Below are 23267 nucleotides of genomic sequence, written 5' to 3' on the forward strand. Positions count from 1 at the left end.
GGTCCTGCCGGTCAATATAACAGTGTGTTGGTGGTGGTGGCAGTGCTGTAGAGGAGAGGGGGGAGGGGTGACTCCTAAGATTAACCTCATGTTTGGTCTTGGGAGTCATGGTGGTGAAAACTCACCTGGGCCCTCATTCTGATTCCTTCACTACCTAGAAGAGCGATTGTTAGCAACTGCGCATGCCCATAAACTTTTATGTTTATGTGCAGCCGCTTTGTGCGAGCGGGCACAGTGAGTTGCTTATTCACCGGCCCATTCACACCTAGCAGTGCAAGCTGGGGGGGGGGGGAGTGCTCATGGGAACGCCCAGAATTTCATGGGCATCCCAATGAAAACTCTGGGTGTTCCCATGCTAATGCGGTCGTGACACGGGTGCGGTTTGCAGGCAGCTGACGCCAGGGATGCCGCAGATCTAAGACACCAAAGAGGTGTGGAAGGGCATTCCATAGGGTGGGAGCAGCCCAATGAAAGTCCTGTAATAGTGAATGGGAGATAGTGACCCGTGCAGAAGACAGGCGCAGATCTTGAATAGAGCGGAGTGGTCAAGATGGGAGATATTTTGAGATAAGTAAAGAGATATATGCTGGTGCAGTATGGTTAATAGCTTTATATATGAGGGGAAGTGTTTTATATTGAATATGGTCAAATACAGGCAACCGATGGAGGGACTGGCAGCAGATTAGCAGACGATGAGCGTCTTGCTAGGAAGATCAACTTTTCTAATCGCTGTCATCCGCACGTCTACTGGTAGTGTCCGGGAAAGCACAGGTGTGCCCAGGCATTTTAGGGGAAGTCGTGTGATGTGAGCTCCAGCCCCAATCAGCCTGTTTCTATCGCAGCTACCAAGTACAGTAAGTCCAGGGCTACGCACAGACTGCACACACTAGGAAATCATTTCATGGTGAGCGGCTTATAAGTGGGTTTGCAAATAAATGCAGGGCTGCTATATTTACTCAAGCTGTGCTAAGCTATTTGCAGCATACTTACCTACCCACCCGGAATGGCCAGGAGGGCCCCGAAAATCAGGTCCCCCTCCTGGCCCCCTGGAAGGGTAGGCAAGCCTCACGCATTTAGTGGGGCCCTCACATCAGCACCCGCACCTTCTCCCTCTGCTGGTCAAATACCGACATTCGAGGCTCTTTGGGGAGGGGTGGGGGCAGTGGCGTAATTAACATTTTTGCCCCCCCCCCCATTTTGTGTAATTTTTCATTAGAACTGCAGGAGACGGAGCAAGGAGGATATTTGCGGTGCCGGACCTGGAATGCGGTGGCGGCAGCATGCAGAGGGGTAAGGGGGGTGTTTAACTTTACTTGGGTGGGCAGGTGGGGGTCTAGGGGGAAGGGGGGCGACGATGTCAATATGTCCCGGGCTACTAGTAACTATAGCCCCACAGACCGGCGCCCACAGTTACTCAGCGCCTCGGCTGCGGGGCTATAGTTACGGCACAAGGTGGGGGGGAAATTGTCAGTTAGTACCACCATGTCCCCGAAGAACCGTGAATCATGGCATTTACAGGAATGGGGGTGGGGCTTGATGAGGGCAGGGCTTGTCAAGTCCTGCCCCCAGAAAAGCTGCAGAGAGTCTCCTCTCCGGGCTTCTCCCTGAGAGGAGACTCAGGTAAGCAAGTATGATTTGCAGGGGGTGAGATTTCACTCTGGTGGGCCAGCCTGTATCTGATGGCTGGGCTTCAAAAATTAGCAGCCATGTGATCAGGTCTGAATTCAATATGTTGTTTTTTTTGGCTAGGTTCTTTGGCGCTGCTCCTGATGTTGTGCTGCCTCACTGTTACAAGAAGGGACTATCCCTTAAAGTCCCAGAACGTTGCAAGTTTGAAAAAAGAATTTTAGTAGCAGTGTTGGCGCTGCATCAGTTAAGTGTAGGGAAAAAGGGGGTACTTATCTTCAATTTCTGATGTTGTGGCTTCTAGATTTGTTCTTTCTTCTGTCAATGTATCATCCTCGGATATATGAAAGAGAAGATTTTTCAAGGGAAGAAGTATAAGAATGGATTCTGTAATTCACAAAAGGTTCTTTTGTGCCCGGATATGCGAATGGTTCCTACCTCACTTACACAATATTGTAGTGAGGGGAAACCTATCTGGGTTTCTTTTATTTTCAATTTCAAGGAGAAGGCTGTACGTTGGCGTACCTTACTCACATGACAACATGCTGTAACAGTCTTATCAAGGTATCTTTTAGATGGCGTACCAGTACTCACGATTTTCACTGAAGGAAGACTCTCATCAAGGTTTCTTTTAGTTTCTGCATACACTTTTATTTGAACATATAGTGAAAACTCTTACAGCTTAAAATGTATTAAAATGTAGTTAAAAAACGCCTTTTTGCTGTCGGAGGGTTGGTGCGCATCCCTCGGAGAATTTGGTCTGATCCAAGTATAATGCTACAGACCGGTTCTGCTTCCTATACTTCTGAAAAAACAAAGATCCTACCTTTCTCCCCGGGTGTGACCAAATACCAAATTCCTTCAGGTCCAGGTCTGAATTCAGCCCATTGTCCACACCCGAAATGTAAAGTTTTGGTACTTGTAAATTATCCGGGCTGCCGATTTTGTCCTTAAGTTAAGGACACCCGACCGACGCGATGCCCGCGATTTAGCCCCAAATCGGGGGCATCGCGTCGGTCGTGGCCGTTATAAAGGGCCGCGACGCGATGCCCACGATTTCCTATACACAGTAATGTTAAAAGACACGATGGACCCGATTTCCCATAGACAGTAATGTTAAAAGACGCGATGGACCCGATTTCCCATAGACAGCAATGTTAAAATAAAATGACAATATGAAATTGTCCAATATGTTTTAAAAAAAAATGTTTCATGGCCCCCCACCACCGTTAACGCCACCCCGCTATTGACGCCAACCCGAAGCGTGGCGAGCGCAGCGAGCCCGCGAGGGGCGGCGGTACGCGTCCTCCGACCTTTTCATGCCCTACTATCCACTAGGGCGTGGAGTGAGAATAGAATAGTGTGGCGAGCGCAGCGAGCCACTGAGCCCGAAGCGTGGCGAGCGCAGCGAGCCCCGCGAGGGGACGCGGACACCTGTGAAGCCCGCAAGGGCACGCGGATACCTGTGAAGGTGTCCGCGTCCCCTCACGGGGCTCGCTGCGCTCGCCACGCTTCGGGCTCGGTGGCTCGCTGCGCTCGCCACACTATTCTATTCTCACTCCACGCCCTAGTGGATAGTAGGGCATGAAAAGGTCGAAGGACGCGTACCGCCGCCCCTCGCGGGCTCGCTGCGCTCGCCACGCTTCGGGTTGGCGTCAATAGCGGGGTGGCGTTAACGGTGGTGGGGGGCCATGAAACATTTTTTTTAAAAACATATTGGCCAATTTCATATTGTCATTTTATTTTAACATTGCTGTCTATGGGAAATCGGGTCCATCGCGTCTTTTAACATTACTGTCTATGGGAAATCGGGTCGGAAATCGGGTCCATCGTGTCTTTTAACATTACTGTCTATGGGAAATCGTGGGCATCGCGTCGCGGCTCCTTATAACGGCCAGGACCGACGCGATGCCCACGATTTCGGGCGCGATGAAAAAATCGGCAGCCCGGATAACTCACAAGTACCAAAGTTGTTTTTTTTTTAATGGTGAAATGCATTTCCTAGTGGCTTTATGGTTTTCCACGTGTGAGCATTCCTGTGAAACCATTAAAATTGGACATACTGTAGAAGTGCTGGCAGTGACCTGTAGTGCACCAGTAAAGTAATGTTCCTACAATGAACTTATTGGGAATGTGTGGAATATGGGGATGGGGAGCACGACCTCCCTTAGGAAAGCCAGATCTGTGGCTGGTTGACACTGTGGTAAATGTGGAACCCAAGTTGTCTGTCTCCCTTTCTATACAGACAGGCACCAGCTGTATCTGCTAACACCTTGTCATACTAAGCCAGGACTTACAGATTGGTAACATACTGTAGTTTTTAATATGAAAAAAAAAAGACATCATTACAAAACTGACACAATTCTGTATGGGTTTTGTGATGTTTGCAGACCAACAGGGATTGCCAATAGGTGCAGTTTTCATGTACTGTACCTGTAATTAATACAAGTGGGTGAGTGACAGAACTGCACTTACTTGGCTAATGATAAGTATTGATAATAAATCGAATAGTTACAGCACATCATTATACTTTTATACCACTAGAATGTTATTGTTACAGTGGCTGCAAAAAAATCCTTAAACAATTATTTCCTTAAGCATTTGAAGAATGTTGGTTTATTTGGCAACTGACAGATGGATTGTTGGATAGAAGGGGTATTCTTTACTCGTAGGTTTCTTAAGGATGAGTCCGGTGCGGTTTGTCATCAATCATTCATTGTGGATCCTTGCATGGCTCAGGAGCTGCTGGGAGGGAAGGCTGCACTTCATTCGTTCTGCACATTTAAACCATTACATTGAAGATCAGAGAGGAGAAACCTGTAAGGCTTTGAGGGTGACTTACAGATGAGCAGAATAAATTAATGTAGGTATACAGAAGTGTGTGTGTGTGTGTGTGTGTGTATATATATATATATATATATATATATATATATACATACACACATTTATATAGATTAGAAACAGATCAATACATAGATATTAAACGGACATGCAAATAAATAGACTAGGGCAAATCCTGTTGAGAAAATAAGATATTGCAGCGCTTGCATAACCTCTTACTATGCTTGTATTGTAGTCATGCCTACAGTTGATTGATTAGGAAAGGGTTAATCAGACCCTCAGCACCCCATGTTCTACATAGTGCACATGAGACACCCACAACTGGTTTGCATAGAATAGGAATATTTGTTGTGTTTCCACAGAAGAGCTATTTATACACAACAGAGGACGGGCTGGTAGTGGACACTGCTAGCAGATTGCTCGGAAATGACAAATAAATGGCAGCTATATAATTAAGACGAGAAGAGCTCGGCAATTAATTCTGACAGCACGGGAGCAATGCTGGCTGGCAGTACACTGATCAGCGGTAAGAGGCGAAGTCAGGGGACCGAGTGACAGCTAGGCAGCGCTGCCTGGCCGGTAGGATGTGCACAAGCTGCTCCGCTAACAGCTTCCTCCATTCATCGTCACAGTCAAAGTGGATGAGGTCTAATGCAGCGCATAGCTCTGCTGGCAGCGCCGTCTCCTGGGGTTCTGCAGGAAACCACTCGGGTTGTCCATTTTGGAATCGCCCAGCACATATTCCTTATGGAGAGATGGGAGACATCTGTGTCCAGCTGGGATCCCACTCCATGTGATCTATGGAGTTACTAGGATCCCCCAGGGGTGGCACTACACCCCCCACACGCCCCGCCAGCGCTCTGCAAAAGGACCCAACTTGAGTGAACCACTTGATACTTCTTAGGAGACCTCAGGCAGAGCAGCATCGTGGGCAGGAGCCTCCGTGGTCTGCAGGCTTCAGGCTGACATCCTAGCTGTGAGATCACCAGTGATATAAATATCTCCCAGGCAGTGCCAGGGCTCAGGTTGGCTCTCTCACTAGCACTGAGCAATGCCTACCATCTACATACCAGGCTACAGGCACATTGCTACATAGCCACTGACTGGCTGGCTGGCTGCTGCTGCAGAGCCACTGGGGCAGCAAAATGCTTTTGGGATATTCCCCATTGGAAGCATGAGATTATCTTCACTCTGTTCTATCACATTACTGTTCCTCTGCACATCCAACGCCTGGGCGTCAGTGGCAGCAACACCCAAGCTGAGGAAACCCAAGGGGCAGCCTGCCAGGGGATCCAGCGGCAGCAGAAGTGGCATATCCTCCTCTTCTTCTTCCTCATCAGCAGCAGCAGCAGCAAGTTCCCTGGGAGCAGAGATCAGTGGTTCCCTGTGGAGGACAGCAGGGCGCAGGACTGGCAGCCTGTACTGCACAGTAGGCATTGGGTTTCATCTACAGATCCTCCCGGATGGCAAAGTCAATGGCTCCCACGAAGCCAATCATTTAAGTAAGTTGCTCATTTATAGTACGATGCCCCCCCCCTTGTTATGCGAACAGAAGCCAAACAGTAGCACATACCTGATTTACTAGGAAGGTCATAAAATACAAAGTAACAGGTATTGGACAGGTGTCTGTGATTGTCCTCCTGAATTGGCAATGCCAGGTCTATCTAAGGAAACATGATTGCAATTAATATGCATCATAGTAACAATAAAAGATCATAGTACTGTATCTAGAAACATAACTTAATAACACACACACACATACACAATATAATATTTACACATGTACTGTATATATATATATATATATATATATATATATATATATATATATATATATATATATATATATATATATATATACACTGTATATATAGAGACACACACAGACAAACACACACGTGCATACATAGAAGTCCATCCTCTCATCCAAAAAAGTCCAAAAAGGTGGAAAGACCAGTACTCAGTACATGCATTAAACACTATATATATATATATATATATATATATATATATATATATATATATATATATATATATATTTGTGTGTACTTATTTATTTTTATATATATATATATATATATATATATATTCCAGCTCACACATGAACTATCGTGATTATGATTATGAATACTAAGTACACAGTACATGAATTGCTCACGCTTTGATGTGCGGGTAATGTCTATAATAACCTGGGTAATCAGTGTACATTATACAGTACGGGAGGGTACTGCTGTGGTGTATACAGTACTGTAGTCAGTGCATCCCATCACTGCTGACTAGTGATTACACAAGTTACTTCTTTCTGAAGTTCGGAAAAGTTCCCGTGAGTTATTTCTATCTGCAGAGTGCGCTGCTACCTATGAGCTCTCATACATTATAACGTACAATTACACAAAATAACAATAACAATAAAACAGAGAACATCCTTTTACTTGGTCTATATCAGGCATACAGTATAAAAGCCTATTATTAATTATTAAACTCGCTTCCTTAAAATTCTAAAGGAAAGCAGCAGACAGTGTACATTATATAGTGGATTGCACTTGTGAGGTCCTTAATAGTGTCTGGCCGGAACCATCTCACTGCCTTCCTATACTGTACCCAAGCACAGCATTGCATTTGTTGTGTGCTGCTGACACAGCGTTCTCTCCCATACATGTTTGTGCTACACTTGGTACTGTAGCTTTAACTAAGAAATTCGGGTATATTTACCTTATATTGCAGCTATAGAAAGTTCACTATTTGCACGACTTATCTTGGTTGATAATGGCCATTTAGTTTTCTACAGAAGTTAGCTTGTAATATATCAGTAAGTATTACACATGTAATATTATTTCCCCACATTTCAGTAAGAAGTCCTGATATGATAGATTCTGCACTCTCAGACTGTGAAATGCAATGTTTTCGAACGGATTAGGTGCTTAAATATTATTTAGTTAAGATAAATGAGACTTTCCCAGTTGTCAGCCCCATACCCCCAACTTAAATAAGTTTTGCTGCAGAAAGGATTCTGTGCAGGACATGCAGATTTCCCATACATGATCATACACTTATGGAAAGGATTTCTTCTAACTACAGTCACTATTTCACTTATATTCTGATTATATTCTATTACCATCTATTGAGTATTGATTATTGTATTAGGATTTGGATTGATGCATATTGTCCTTTAAAGATGCAGTACACCAGGAAAAAAAATGAAAGTTAAGCTATTGCCACGGTTTCATATAATTAAATACATTTACATTAACCTTTACCATTTACACAGACAAGACAATGAAATATAGCACAGCATTATAATACATGGTGCTGCCTCATTGTGATTACATATAAAGAGGGAAGTGTACTAATATGAGAGTTCTATTTCACATGGGATCTATGGGCAACCAATCAAAATCTACTTATTTATTTAGCACCTTCCAGAAGATACTAGATAGTATCTGATTGGTTGCCTATAGCAACATCCCGTGTGAAATACAACTCCCATCTGAGTAAATTTCTCCCAAAGTGTGTGTAAACCCCCACCTCACTGACATATCTTGCTTTAAATAAATTATTTATAAAGTACAACGCAACGCTTAACATATTTCAAGGTTTTGCATGCATTAAATAATCATCATTTAATATAATAAAACAATGGGGAAAGCTAGGAGGTCAACCACCACGAGTTCCAAGTTTAGGTAAAATAATAACATTGTATCTATATAATATAGGTGAGTTATATCTTATTATACCACTATACACTACTTATACAATATGTTATAGTACTGTACAATGGTATTTGTCTATTACAGTATAAAACATGAAAAAAATGAGTACATTTCATTTGTAATAATATTGTAAATATTGCGTATGATATACATGATATTTTCCTTTATTTTTGTGACCACTGAATTAAAATGTATAGCGTTTAAAAATAATCAAATGTGCACAATAAACATTTAGTCCCTTCTTCACTAACTACATAACAGAAATATTTGTAGGGCTTGTTCGCATAGCCATTAAAAACCACACCTGTTAAAAGCGTAGAGAAAACCTTGTACTGTGTTCTCGCTTTTAACAGAGCATTCAAAGTGTGTTCTGAAAGCTCCCCTGCAGCAAAATATACTATGTACTGCAGTTATGGAGTACTGCCCCAGAGCTGCGGTATATTGTACAGTAATTAATGGTTGTGAATGCTTCAGGCTGCATTAAAACTGACGCAAAAGAGAAACACATCCAAGAGTGTGCATAAAAATCCATATGTGTACATCATTTTTTTTTGTACATTATTGTACTAAGATTTAAGAATTGAACATGGAGCATTAAAGGCTTGTACAAGTCCTCACAAAAGTTTTTATATGAAGTGCAGTGTTGGAAACTGATAATAGGTATATACTGTATTGATAGTAATTCATTTCATAAAAGTTCCAAATCTACAATTTGATTCTGTTTTTTATTTGCTTCTCTAGTTTCTTGCTGGTACACTATGGGGAGAAGGTAATAGGGTGCAAGAGTCAGAAAGTGCGAGAATTGGTGTGAGTTCATTTTTTTTTTTAAGCGGCAATCATGCACACTGCAAAACCATGTTGATTTTGCCTTGTAAATAATTGCTGCTTTAAAAAAATGAACACACAAAATCTCTAACTTTTTGGGGGAAATTTACACATGGGATGTTGCTATGGGCAGTAGACAGGATTTGATTGGTTGCCCCTAGCAACATCACATGTGAAGTAGAATACACATCTTAGTAAATTTCCCCCATTGTCAGTGGCTTACGTTGCCTTAGTAAGGTTCTAGATATGATGATTTAATTCTACATATCACTGAATTAGTGTCCAGGTCAGTAAGCATGGACCACAATACTAGATTACAAACCTTTACTTACCTGGAGGCCTGATATATTTCTTGCCATGGTGCACGGTGCTGTCAGTAAATAAATGCACTCAGATGAAGACAATTTAATGCAATTTGTAATTAGAGCTGTGGGCAAAATGCATTAGCTGTTTAGTAGTTACATTACTGTATTAGTTGCTTTGAAACTTATTATTAGTCAACATGAGCAAGCAGGAGCCAAATGGTCATGCCCAGCTGGCTGCCTACACATGCACACAACTAAGATAACAAACGAAGACGTAATAATGCAGCAAAGTACATTTGTGTTCACTTAAATATTATAAGTATTCACTTAAATTATTGTAAACTTTGACACATGTGCTTACAGTAAGATGCGAACCCCAATTACTAAACTTTTTCCAAATATTTTTAAGATTTTAAGATCTTTTTTTATGCTTTTATTTTTGTGGGGCTTGTTTTTTAATTAAATTTGAGGGCTTGTACTGGAATTAGCCATATCTTTGTATTACTGCCGAAGTCTATGCTTTCAGTACAAACATTGGGTGGTAACAGATTTATTTTAGTTGGAACCTGTAACTGACATGTCTGACAGGCCTCTGAGACATGGGGGCTTGTGTTTATGTAGATGGAACAATTTTGAGAATTTAGAATGCGGGTTTAACAGGTGCATTTCACAAAATGACATTCACTGCATGGCTGTATAGTCAGACAAAGCATAGAATGGACAAACTAATCATTATGTTACAGACGTTTTGAAACATCAATTTTCCTGATGCAGGATCCAGCTAAACCCAGTACTCTGAGAGTTCCAAACACTTTGCCCTTGATAGAATCCCTACAACAGACCTTACATGCAGCCAGCATATCTCTATGTACAGATAAACAATGTTGAAATATTTGATACACATATATCAATATAGTGTGTAATCCCATATAACCTACTCTCCCGCCCAACAAATAAAAAATAAAAAAAAATTGTGTTTTCTGAGAAGAGCCCATTTTGTGCACTCCTTTAACTGATGTTTTATATTTTAGTTTCAGATATTACTATATACACTGTGATCTTTCCCAGACTTTTATTTTCCTACAAAGTTCTCCAGATGCTATGTATATATATATATATATATATATATATATATATATATATATAAATAAAGTACAGCTAAGCGCATCTATCCTAAGTTGTCCAAAAAGTACAAATTCAAATCCTTAAAGCAATTCTTTCAATGGATATTCCACAATCACTGCATGTTCTCCATAGAAACATTGTTGCGTCTAGACAATTGAATACGGTAAAGAATGAGAAACAGCACTCTCTAGTGTAGTAATTACGTTTCCAGATATTTGGAAAATGGTAATGAGCATATGGGGTTTAAAGATATAAAGTGCTCCTCAGTGACTCTTTTGGTCCTCGTTGATGGAATCCAGATTACCAGGATGTACCTACCGTAGATGTTGCCTGGTGACAGTGGACCTTGGACATGGACATGACGCTGTATGTATAATCTACTTGCATCATAAAAATGCTTTGCACCTAATCCAACTGAGTGTTGCTTGTTTCTTGTGGACACTGCCATAGGTCCTGGGATAATACCTCCATATATATATATATATATATATATATATATATATATATATATATATATATATATATATATATATGCAATGGGCTCCATAGCAGCAGGCCTTTCTGTTTGAAAGAGTTATAGCTCTGCCTTAAAATGCCCACATTAGGAATACTACAGTGTTTAATGCAAGATAAACATATGAACATCATTTCTACCACAATGCAATCACAGAACTAAGGGGGTTATTCAGACCTGATTGTATGGCTGTGAATTCAGAGACCGGGTGATAATCAATATACTGCACTTGGGTACGGCTCGTAGTACGCATGTGCGAGGCCTTATTTTATTGATGGCTGTTCGCAAGTTGATTGACAGAAAGCTGGCATTTAGAGGTGGTAACCAAACTATTCAGGGAGTGTCAGTGAAATACAGATGTACCCAGACGTTTTCAGGGAAGTCATGTACAGTCAGCTACAGCCCTGAACAGCTTGTTTCTATTGCAGCCACTGAGTAGGTCCTGGGCCACGCACAGGCTGCACACAGTGGAAAAATCATTTGATGGTGAGCCGTCGTGAATGGATTTTCCGCTAAGTGCAGGGCTGCAAAGTTTTCACAAGCTTGCACAGGGCGGGATTTCACTCTGGTGGGGCAGGGTATTCCTGATCATCACAGGGCTCTGCCAATCATATATTCCTGCAAATCACCTGGGCCTGGAACTTTCCCAATTGATAGCTTACAAGCACAGGGAGGATTTCCTGTATGGTAATGTTGCTGGCCAATTTAACACATTGGGATTGAGACAGAAGCATCTCCTGCAATGTACACTTCTGAGCTTTAGGGAGGAATGTAATAGGGTGTGAGAATCAGAAAGTGAGAGATCAGGTTGATTTTGCCATGTTATTGATTGCCGCTTTAAAAAATAGGAAAGCTCTCACTTTCTGATTCTCACACCCTATTACATTCCACCCTTAGGGTCCACTGCCTTACCTTAATAAAGGTTCTCATAATAGTGCTTAGAAAAGTCCAAGATATGGGTTGAATCAGCATAAATCAGCATAGGTAAGATGGAACAGAATAGCTGTAATGTAAATATGGGATCTCCATAGATGGGACATGGAAACCAATAAGCTCCCCACTTGTATTTCACCAGTGGCAATATTTATGCCACAAAATCTTTCAGCAGCAGCAGTTGCCAAGCCTGCTTATAAAAAGCTAGCATGTTGTTAGCAATATACAATTATTTCCTCTAAGTGGAAAGTCTTGTGTGCATTTCCACAGTGAATATCTTCTATCTATTGCTTTTATTATTTCTTTCATGTCGTTATTTTTATGCATATTCACATTGTCCATTATATTTCTTTTTAGATTTAATTCCCCCCCCCCCCCTCCGGTTGCAACCTTATATTGTTGGTCATGGAACCAATCCACCCTTTGTGTTATCATTAATTCCATCATTTACATTTCCCAGAAAATGAGCTGGGACAATGATGGACATTTTGTATGCATTCTGGTTAGTATCACAGTTTATCTCCCACAGTTTGCTGTCGGTGAGTTTCAAATAGCAGGAAAAAATCCATTTCATCTGCATTCCTGTCACTGTCTCCAATAAATGTTACAATCAATCTATCACCATTTTCAATGGCAGGACTTTTAAAGTATGGAATACTACTGTCACCACATCTAAAACATAATACTCTCTGTTAAAAGATGATGGGTATGAAAATGAAAACAGAACTGTTCAATGAAACCATATCTATTCTACGACCTTGTAACTCATACACTGCTCATACAAAGACATGACATCACTTGTTACTGACCCATGCTTTAGTATTATATATTTATTAACGGTATAGCGCTCACATATTCTGCAGCGCTTTACAATGAATATTTGAACAATCACATCAGCCCCTGCCCCAGTGGAGCTTACAATCTATATTCCCTACGCACACACAGACATTCTAGGGTCATGGTGGGAATCGAAACCATGACCTCAGTGCTGTGGGGCAGTAATGCTAACCATTACACCATCCGTAGGGCTTGTTTACGTGTATGTGCCTTTATTGTGCTTATTACACATATGTACATAAATACATACATACATACATACATACATACTGTACATACATGAATAATGCATTAAAGATAGGACAGCTAAGATTTGTTGCTGTCCCCACCAATGAACTGTAAATTTTAGCATCACATTTCAAATGTTAGAATGCAGTATGTCCTACATCTTATTACTACTCTCTATTAGTACAATAGATCATAGGTTCTCAAACTCAGTCCTACAAACAGTTCATGTCCTCTGGACAGGGGGCCAAATTTGTATTAATATGCTTTACACACCAGTCCGAACTGCACATGGGCAGAATGGGTCTTGCACGTGGGATTCGCTCGTAGTCCCCTCAGTTGTAGAATGATCGGGGCAGCAGACCGGGACCATGGGTGTGTTGCCCCGTTTTGTAGATATGATGAACCAAGGGTCTACATCATCATACGCAGACTAACTGGGCCCAGCAGCGGGATCAAAGGTCATGCTGCGCAGGCCACACAGACTGTCTCCGTCCTGTGCCGCACAACCCGCCTCCGTCCTGGCCTAGGCCCCCCCACCCAACAGTGGACCAGCCCACCCACCAGCGGACCAGCCCTCCCACCCTCCCACCGACCAGCACACCAGCCAACCAGCCCACAAGTACACGAGCCAAACAGCCCGGGCTCCATCAGCCCGGCTCGCCCACCTGCCCTGGCTCCATCAGCCCAGCTCGCCAAAACGACCGGCTCCACCTCCCGTCCGCACCACGCATGTAAGTAAATATGCGGGGTGGCCGAGGCTGCTTTTTTATTAGGGAAGCCAATCCCGGGAATCCTGGGATTGGGAATTTCTCAATCCTGAATTCCAGGATTGAGAAAATGCCCTGGGATTGGCATCCCTAGTAGGCATCAGCAAAAATAACTCACCTAAATCTAACTCACTCTGTGCGTGTTACATCTGCCTCACCAGCAGTGCAGCATGGTTTTACCCATGTTGAGAATAAATTTGTCCTGGGATCAGGTCTGAATTAGGGCCTTTAGGTCCACTTTATGTCTCTCTAAACTTTGAGCAAAAAAAACTACGTATTGACTAATGAGATTTGTGTATATCCACTAAGAAAGGGGTAATCAGGTGACAAACCGTGAGTAGGAACTGGATGTTGCAACTTAGTTTTGCATGTACATTCCTATAATGAATACTCTTCCTATAATAATGTATTATAATCCTATAATTCCTATAATATTAAAAACACCTCATGGATACACTTAATAAACTAAATCAAAAACATTCATCTGACATAGGGTATCACATGTACATTGTGTTCATTTAAAAAAAAAAATAATAATTTAAAGTGCTCCATAACAAAGGCAGACAAATTTTTCCCCAACGTTCCAGATATAAAACAAATAGGAACAAACACGGAGTAAATTAGGACAATTGAAAGGAGGTCCAATATGATAAATGGAAATGATGTGATAATGTCATCCATGACCACTTGATTTACATAACAAAACTTGCATTTACGCGAAATACACACTATACAGTTCCTCAGTGGGGTGTGGGCAGTTCTTTCAGAAAGTGCCTGATTAACCAATAGTCTGATTAGGCTGCAGCCTAGAACACCAGCACAGGGGGCGCCTAGCAGATGACAGCCGAGGAATTAAATTGATGCCTAATATATTCCATGTTTGTTAGCTATCACCTGTCCTGATTTACGTGTGGGGTAAACTTCTTCAGGTGACTGCCAGATGGCTTTGCCTATGTGACTTAACTATTACTTTAGGTACATTGTGCTACAACGCCATCTGGGCAGCCTAAAGCCAAAGTCTCCTTCACAGCACAAGCATTAGATCATACATGCCAGTTGTATAACTTTTATTACATGCACATGGGCTGTATGAATGGCGAGTTCCTGCGTGCCCTACATGTGTGTTGAGCAGCAGTACAAGGGGAGTTAAATTTGTATTAGCCTAGGGCACCTGGAACCTTTAATCAGTCCAATGTCTTATAAAAGGAATTCAGGGAGCTGTACCCAGCATTCAGTTGTACGGGGTATTGCAAGAAAAAGTCCTGGCTTAGCCGACACAGTTACAGATGAAACTCCCAGACAGATCTCCAGACTCTTCAGTGGGCTTCAGTTTCCAACAAGTGCTAATAAAAAGAGTGATGGATTTACACAGGCTTCTTGAAAGATAGATACATACAGCCATTGAAAATGAGAGTTGTTATTCTTTTGTCTTCGTATCTTTCCAAGGCTCTGGAGATAATGTTTTATTTTGGGATTTCTGTCATTTTAGGTATTTTAGAAATATTTGCTGTGTCTCAGGGGATTGTGGGAATAAAAGGAGTTTTCAGCAACTTATTTCTGGCCATGTCAAGAAAAGGAAAACTTCATGCAACTGTAAGTAACACAATACTTTGTGAAAGTAACGGTTTAAAAATGTTACACATTTGTCTCCCTAATTATGCAAATAAATAATGTCAATATTTACTTCAAATATATTTTATACATCAATCTGAAAACTGAATCAACCATAACACATGTTACAATACACTGTACCAAACTTTTCATTATATATATATATATATATATATATATATATATATATATATACTGAATCCCTTGAAACACACATATTTAAAAAGACCCTTTGAGTGCCGCAGTCAATCTGTACTTTGTTTCTAAACAGGCACCTGGGCATTAAAGTAACAGCAACAAGGAGTGCCAGTTCTACAGACATCATATATATATATATATATATATATATATATATAATGTTCTGGAAGGTCGGCACTCCTGCAGTCCAATAAACGTGAGATACTTGCCGGGTGCCTTCTGAAGTGAACACGAGGAGCGTGTTCTCACATAAACGCAAAGACAGCGTCACTCCGGTCTGCAACAGGGGTTTAAATAAACGAGACTGCAACCATGGTCTTTTTCAACAACATTTCAACTCCTTTATTTGGAGTTTTTGTCAAGCCACTCCAAAACTCCAAATAAAGGAGTTGAAACGTTGTTGAAAAAGACCATGGTTGCAGTCTCGTTTATTTAAACCCCTGTTGCGGACCGGAGTGACGCTGTCTTTGCGTTTATGTGAGAACACGCTCCTCGTGTTCACTTCAGAAGGCACCCGGCAAGTATCTCACGTTTATTGGACTGCAGGAGTGCCGACCTTCCAGAACATATATATATATATATATATATATATATATATATATATATATATATATATTATTGTCAGCTGAAGTCTGTGTCTGACTTATTTCTAAAAATCCTTGGAGTGCCGCCCGATTACCCGATATATATATATATATATATATATATATATATATATATATATATTAGGTCGGAGTGAAAAAGTTGAAATTGAGATATTCAAAATTGGCTAGTGTGGAAAAGTTGTGACTTGGCCTGAAGAAGAAACGTGCAAAAAGCGTTTCCGGCAAGACAAGTTTAGCTTTTTAGATGAAAATAACGAAACGTATGAAAAAGCTCCGATCTAGATAAAATTATGTCAGGACGTCTTAGAGTCGTTCATTAATATACTTAAGCATAGTAAATAAGAGTACAAGCTTGTCCTAGTGCAAAGTGACTGACTTTGGCTGGAGAAAAAAGTCCCTGATAACTGACCCGTTTTCATGGTCGCAATTGTGAATATTGTGTGTCTTCACCCGAAAGTGTTTTTCTTTTCTTTTTTTTCAAGTGAATGATCTGTAATTGAAGTGACCAAGAAAAAAAACTTGATCCAAAAAATCAGGGTCAATCCCTGAAACACATAATATTCCCAATTGTGACCATGAAAATGGGTCAGTTATAAGGGATTTTTACTCCAGCCAATGTCAGTAACTTTGCACTTGGACAAGCTCTTTTTTAGTATGCTAAAGTATATTAAAATATCCTGGCATAATTTTAATTAGATCAGAGCTTCTTCATAAGTTTCGTTATTTTCATCTAAAAAGCAAAACTTTACGTGTCTTGCCCTAACAGAAGATATTGACTTAGAGCAAAAAAAAAAGCTTTTGCACATTTCTTATTCGGGTCAAGTCACAACTTTTCCACACTAGCCGTTTTTAAATATCTAAATTTCAACTTTTTCACTCCGCCCTAATATATATATGTATATATATATATATATATATATATATATATATATATATAGGTAGGTGTGTGTGCGGCACACAGGAATTAAATAACAGGTAGAGAAACCAGCCGTTTCTCTACCTGTTATTTCATTCCTGTGTGCCGCACACACACCTACCTATCTATGTGTCACCCGCAGTGGAGACTACAAGTGGAGGCACCGGGACCAGTTGAGCTGTTTTTTTGTGAGTGTGCTGCCATACCGGGACTATATATATATATATATATATATATATATATATATATCCAGAAAGTAAGAACAGTCACTCAGGGCTTACTCAAGCTGTGGTAATTACCCTGCCCTGGTGCCAACCTCTGGAACTTGTGCAGAACATCAATATAGAATTAGGAAGAACAGGCACACTATGACTTGTCGTGAAAAAAGTGGAACAAGTTTTTTCCACAACGATAGGCCATGCCCAATGCATCTCATGTAATGGAGGACTTCGTCGGGGGGTGTGAAGTCCTAACGAAGTCCTTCATTGGATGAAATGCATTGGGTGTGGCCTATCATTGTGACACAAGTACTTTGGAGAACCAGCAGGTGCCATCCCTAACCCCCAGCATTGGTGCACCTGTGCCTCTTGATATTGCGGCTGTAGAGACGTTCACCTGCCGCTTGAGCCCTGCCCGGCCATGAAGCACATTGACTACAGATCCATCCTGTGAAGTTGCTGTACCGCTGACGGACTGGCTTATTATAACGCTGGCAAGCTGATAATTCGAATCCCTCGTGGATGTGAGCTTACAGTATGTTTCTACTTTTATATATAAATATCGGTACTTGTTTACTAGCACGGCGCCCGTCGGGGTTGATCGCCTACCTTAAGTTAAGGTACTTAAGGTATGCGATGTGAGCGACGCGATCAACGCGATTTTCCCATAGAGATCAATGTTAAATTAGCTTTCAAAGTTAAAATCGCGTTGATCGCGTCGATCGCATGCCATTATAATGGCATGCGATGCGATCGACGCGATCAACACGATTTTACATAGGGAACAATGTAAAAAGGGCCAATGTGCCCGATTTTTGATTGTATATGCCCCCTCATGGGTATTAAGTATGGTAAATGGTCCCCCATTGTTAACGCCACCCCACTATTGACGCCAACCCAAAGCTTGGTGAGCGCAGCGAGCCCGCGAGGGGCGGCGGTACGCGTCCTCCGACCTTTTCATACCCCCACTATCCACGTCGGCGTGGAGTTGAAATTATAAAGTGTGGCGAGCGCAGCGAGCCACCGAGCCCGAAGCGTGGCGAGCGCAGCAAGCCCCGCGAGGGGACGCGCATAACCTCACAGGTATACGCGGCCCCTCGCGGGGCTCGCTGCGCTCGCCACGCTTCGGGCTCGGTGACTCGCTGCGCTCGCCACACTTTATAAAATCAACTCCACGCCGACATGGATAGTGGGGGTATGAAAAGGTCGGAGGACGCGTAACGCCGCCCCTCGTGGGCTCGCTGCGCTCTCCACTTTTCGGGTTGGCGTCAATAGTGGGGTGGCGTTAACAATGGGGGGGAGGGATTTCACCCATGAGGGGGGTTTGCAATTAAAATTGGGGTTTTGGGGGCTTTTTACATTGAAATCAATGTAAAATTGGGTCTCAGGGACCATTTTTCATTGATTCCAATGTAAAAATCACTTTGATCGCGACGATCGCATCGCATGCGATTTGCAATTTTTACGGCTGCCATCAATGCAATTAAAATCGCTGGCGCCGTGCTAGGAAACAAGTACCTAAATATCTATTCACTTATGGTGCACTCTCCGTGTATCTTTTCTCATATATTATTGCTTGTTTGGATTTGTTAACTAAACATTGTATAGTGTCAATTTCATACGTATGTGTAATTACCTATAAATTACTTTCTGGTCTGACAGATAGCTAAAGCTACATGCTGTTTGAGCAATCTTGCTGTCTGATGGCTTTTTTGGGTTGTTTTAGAAGCTTTTTAAACCTGGCGAAAATCCATGCACATTGCTAGCAATTTTCAATTCAAGCTTCCTTTTCTAATTCTTTTCTAATGGAGGCCACACACGCACCGATGCGGGCGGTGCGATGCTGTACGATGGGGTGCGCGCTCCCGCGGCACCTCATCGTACAGTACAAAAAGTATGTGCTGCACATACTTTTTGTACTAGCCTTTTCTAGCATAGCATCGCATCGCATGCACATCGTATGCACAAGGCATACGATGCGATGCTATGTGTGCTAGTTAAGCCCACAACGCACGCCGGGATCGGTGCGTGTGTGGGCTTTTCTAACTGCTTTTCTAATCATGCTGTTTAGGGTGCCAGATTTGCACTAGATTACGATCCCCTCTACATGTGTAAATACGATGTTACAACACAATGTGTCTTTAGTAAATATGCTGTATAAAAGTCACATAATCATAGAGATAAACAACAACTTATGTTGCAGAGAGAATGTTTCCACATGCACCATTTGATAGGGATTAGGTGTGATCATCGAGCTATTCACCAACATGGATTGGATTTTACAGGGAACAACAGAGTCTATGGCACATGCATCTAAAGCTGGATTTCATTAACATTCCCTAAAACTTCCTATATCAGAACTGGGTGTAGCAAAATAATAACATATTTAAGTCATGTGTGTATGTGGGTGTATTTGGCACAAATCCTATTTTTTTCCTGATTACTGATAATATTAGGGGAAGTTTCTACCTTTTTACACACCCTGTTCTCCAGGTAAAGACTATGGGGGTTATTCAGACCTGTTCACTCTGTGAATTTGCATGGCAAACAATTATCGAATGACTGCAAATGCGCCTGCTCTGTAGTGCGTGAAGGCACACAGCGACAAAATACTGCAACTTTTTTATTCGCAACTTGACTGCAGTTTGGTTGTCAGGATGTCACAGTTTGTAGGTGGTAACATTTTCGGGGAGTGTTGGTAAAGACTCAGGGGGGCTCAGGCATTTTCAGGGAGGGAGTTGAGGAAGGGTCAGTGTTACGCACAGACTGCACACAGTGGAAAAAAACATTCAATGGAGAGTGAGTTGCGTATGGATTTGCACTGGTTGGGATTACATTTTGCAATATAAACAATAGGTGTAGCTCCCCACAGTGGAGGTATATACAAGGAAATAATGTGTGGATAAGTATGTCCTTATATACTGGTGCAAGTTCTCTGGTAATGATAATTGTTCCTCTGATTAAGAAAAAAATTGTAATTCTTTTCTTTCTGTTTGTTCTCATATGAATGGAGTCATAAAAGAAAACAAATAACACGAAATATAGGTGGTGATTCTTATTCCCTCAGAATGGGGCAAATTTGGCCCCGTTCCGATGTTTGGGGGACTGCGCATGTGCATGGTCTTTTATGCGCATGTGTAGGTCCCCTTTACAAATGGCTTAGTCGCTGAGCTGCTGGCAGGGAGCTGGGCAGGCCGGGAGCGGATGGTGGCGGGGCGGGCTCTCTGGCACTCTGTAAGCTGCGATCCTCGAAGCTTACCCAGTCAACCAGAATCAGCCCCATAGTGTAGTATATTGAGGGTGGTGTGGCATCGATGTTCTCCCTCAAGTAAAGGTTCCCTTCTAAATCTGGGATGGTATTTTTCTAAAGGTCACCTTCTGCAGTGGAAGAAAAGTGATAATGCATACACGAAGCTTACATTCAGCTTACATGGTATATGCCGATCAAGGTATCTCTAAGCTAGTATCCCTTTTGTTCCATATTTCAACATAAAGGTGGTGACATGAGGGGAGGAGAATACAGATATCATAGTGTAATAGGTCCGAAAAAGGTCGTAAGTAGGGGAAATCGTATAATAAAAGTTAGGTCACTTCTAGGTATGGGATCATGGGGTTGATTGCGTTAGGGGGTCACTTTCTGTGTAAAACATATAATACGTGCTTACACAATGCTTACATGAAAATAGCATGACATATGTATATTAAAGTATCTTTAAATATATGGTGCACCACGTGCTTTGGACCTTTGGTGCCTAATCAGAAGAAGGCTCACATGTATGCTTATGTGTGTCTCAGCAGCATATCCTCTTATAAAGGTTTCTTTCAATGTAGTATATCCAATTCACCACGCATAATTGTATTCCACAAAAAGCACATAAGATCCAAAAATAATTTTAATAGACGATTAAATAGACGATCACATATAAAGACATATCACATGGGTGAAGATGGTAAAGAAATTCCCAGGTATAGCTTACCAGTAATTGGAAAAAAGTGTGTGGTGCGCAAATCAACAGCAGCTGGCACAGGGCGGTCAAGCCCTAAAAAATACAATGTAAGAAATAAAGAATAGTGCCTTATTTGGTACAGCCAGCGCAGGCACTATTCTTTATTTCTTACATAGCTTACCAGTAGTAGGTCATATAGGGTACTCAAAAGAAGGACAGTCTCAGGCACCATATTAACACGTTTCAACCGCACAAGGTCTTTGGTGGGGAAGTGGCTACAGGGGCACTGACAGCTCTGCTGGGCCTGGCAAAATGACAGGGTGTGAATAAGGGGTGGGGGCATAGTCACATTCCTGTAAACAAATAAAAATAGTAGGGGTCGACAGCAATGTTCCCTCTAATTTTACAAAGGCTTTGTGCAGAAAAAGATATTGGCTGTGCAACTTTGGAAGGAAATGTACATTTTTGTGCGTCACATAACGTATACAGGCCTAGGTTTCGAGTTCTGTTGAGTTAATAAAGCAATTTGAATGTTTACAGACTTCACACACCGCACATATAGACTATAGCAGTGATTTTCAACCTTATTAAACTCGTGGCACACTAAAACAAGATTTTAACCTTTGTGCGCTCAGTTGTAATGTCTGTGCGCGGGCTCGGCGAGTTGTGTGCGCGCGCACACGCGCACAGCTTAGAGGGAACACTGGTCGACAGGTTGCATTGCAAACCCACTTATTGGGAGAGGACAAGCTGCCGCTGCAGCTTCCTCTCTCCCCACACAGCACTGAGCAGTCTGTACTGGGCTTGGGAGAGATGCTGCTGCAGTTAGTTCACTCTCACCGGGTCAGGGTAAAAAGTACCCGTTCCCCTCAGCCTGTCAATGGCATAGTACAGGCACGGGGACCCTGGACAGTGGCGGGGACATGGCAGGGAGACTTTGCAGCAAGGAAATCTGGGTGTATAAATATATCTTTATTTTCCATGTATAATGAAATCCTCTATGCAGCAGAGAATAAACACAGCATACCTGAAGTCACTTAAAGAGGAGCAGGAGCAAGTATATAAAGGTTTCTTTATATAAACCTAAAGAATAATAGGCTTAATGGTCAGTGTACCACAATCACAGTTATGAATGCACTAGTAAACCCACTCGAAGCAAATGCTTCAAAATCTAGTCTGCTACATTGTGATTTCCTCTGTGTTTGTGCAAGTGTGAGAGAGAGAATGTAGTTTCACTCCCTGCCAACTGATGGCAGTGTTTCAGAGACACACAAAAGGATGAGTATCCCTTATCCGAAATGCTCGGGACCATGAGCATTTTGTATAAGGGATTATTCTGGATAATATTTTTTATTTACATACTGACCTGGTCCCCTGGTGGTCCCCCGACATCCACTGTGTCCCGTGGTGTCCACGGTGGCCATCGGAGTCGTCTTCACTGACATCTCTGGTCCAAGGATGCATTGTGGGACCTTTGGGACCGGGGATGCCGCTGAAGATGACTCCGATGGCTGCAGATGACTCCGAGGTGTGAAAAAAATTTGCAGGGGAAAAAAAAAATATTCGGAAAAACCACGGTTTTCGGAATATTTCGGTTTTTGGATATACAGATATGGGAGACTCAACCCGTACATAGATGATTTCACCCATTCCTGACAGATCGGGCCAGGAAATTTGCCCAAATCAGATGCTTGTCCAATACGTGGTCCCATGTGGATCGAACCTGTGTAAATTGTCGGACCTGCATGCAGGTCTGGCCTCTGACCCGGACCCCCTTCCTGGCAATACATCACATGTGAAAGGACCGGATACAGGCACTTATTCTGGTTCTCTTGCAAAAGGCAAATTCCTTCTCAAATGGACAAAACCATATGCGCTGCAGGTGGGGCAGATGTAACATGTGCAGAGAGAGTTAGATTTGCGTGGGGTTTTACTTCAAAGTGAGATCTATATTGCAGTGTAAAAATAAAGTAGCCAGTATTTTTCCTTCACAGGAGCAAATTAACTCACTCAAATCTAACTCTCTCTGCACATGTTACATCTGCTCCACCCACAGTGCAC

The 23267-nt window shown here is 42.1% G+C and overlaps 1 protein-coding gene across 2 annotated transcripts in view; it reads left to right on the forward strand.

The window, feature by feature from the left end:
• The first annotated feature begins 4356 nt into the window (after nt 1-4356).
• Nucleotides 4357-23267, forward strand: part of FGF5 (fibroblast growth factor 5) — a 56226-nt gene continuing 37315 nt past the window's right edge. The window contains exons 1-2 of one of the 2 annotated variants that reach the window (XM_083175657.1): nt 4357-4489; nt 15201-15304. In XM_083175657.1, coding sequence (XP_083031783.1) covers nt 15275-15304 — 30 coding nt within the window. In that variant the 5' untranslated portion in view covers nt 4357-4489; nt 15201-15274. Of the gene's footprint in view, nt 4490-4637; nt 5970-15200; nt 15305-23267 lie in introns of those variants that run through there. The other variant, XM_083175648.1, reaches the window with a different exon arrangement.

This window comes from Crinia signifera, chromosome 1, assembly GCF_055691185.1.
Source record: "Crinia signifera chromosome 1, ASM5569118v1, whole genome shotgun sequence".
Classification (NCBI taxonomy): Eukaryota; Metazoa; Chordata; class Amphibia; order Anura; family Myobatrachidae; genus Crinia; species Crinia signifera.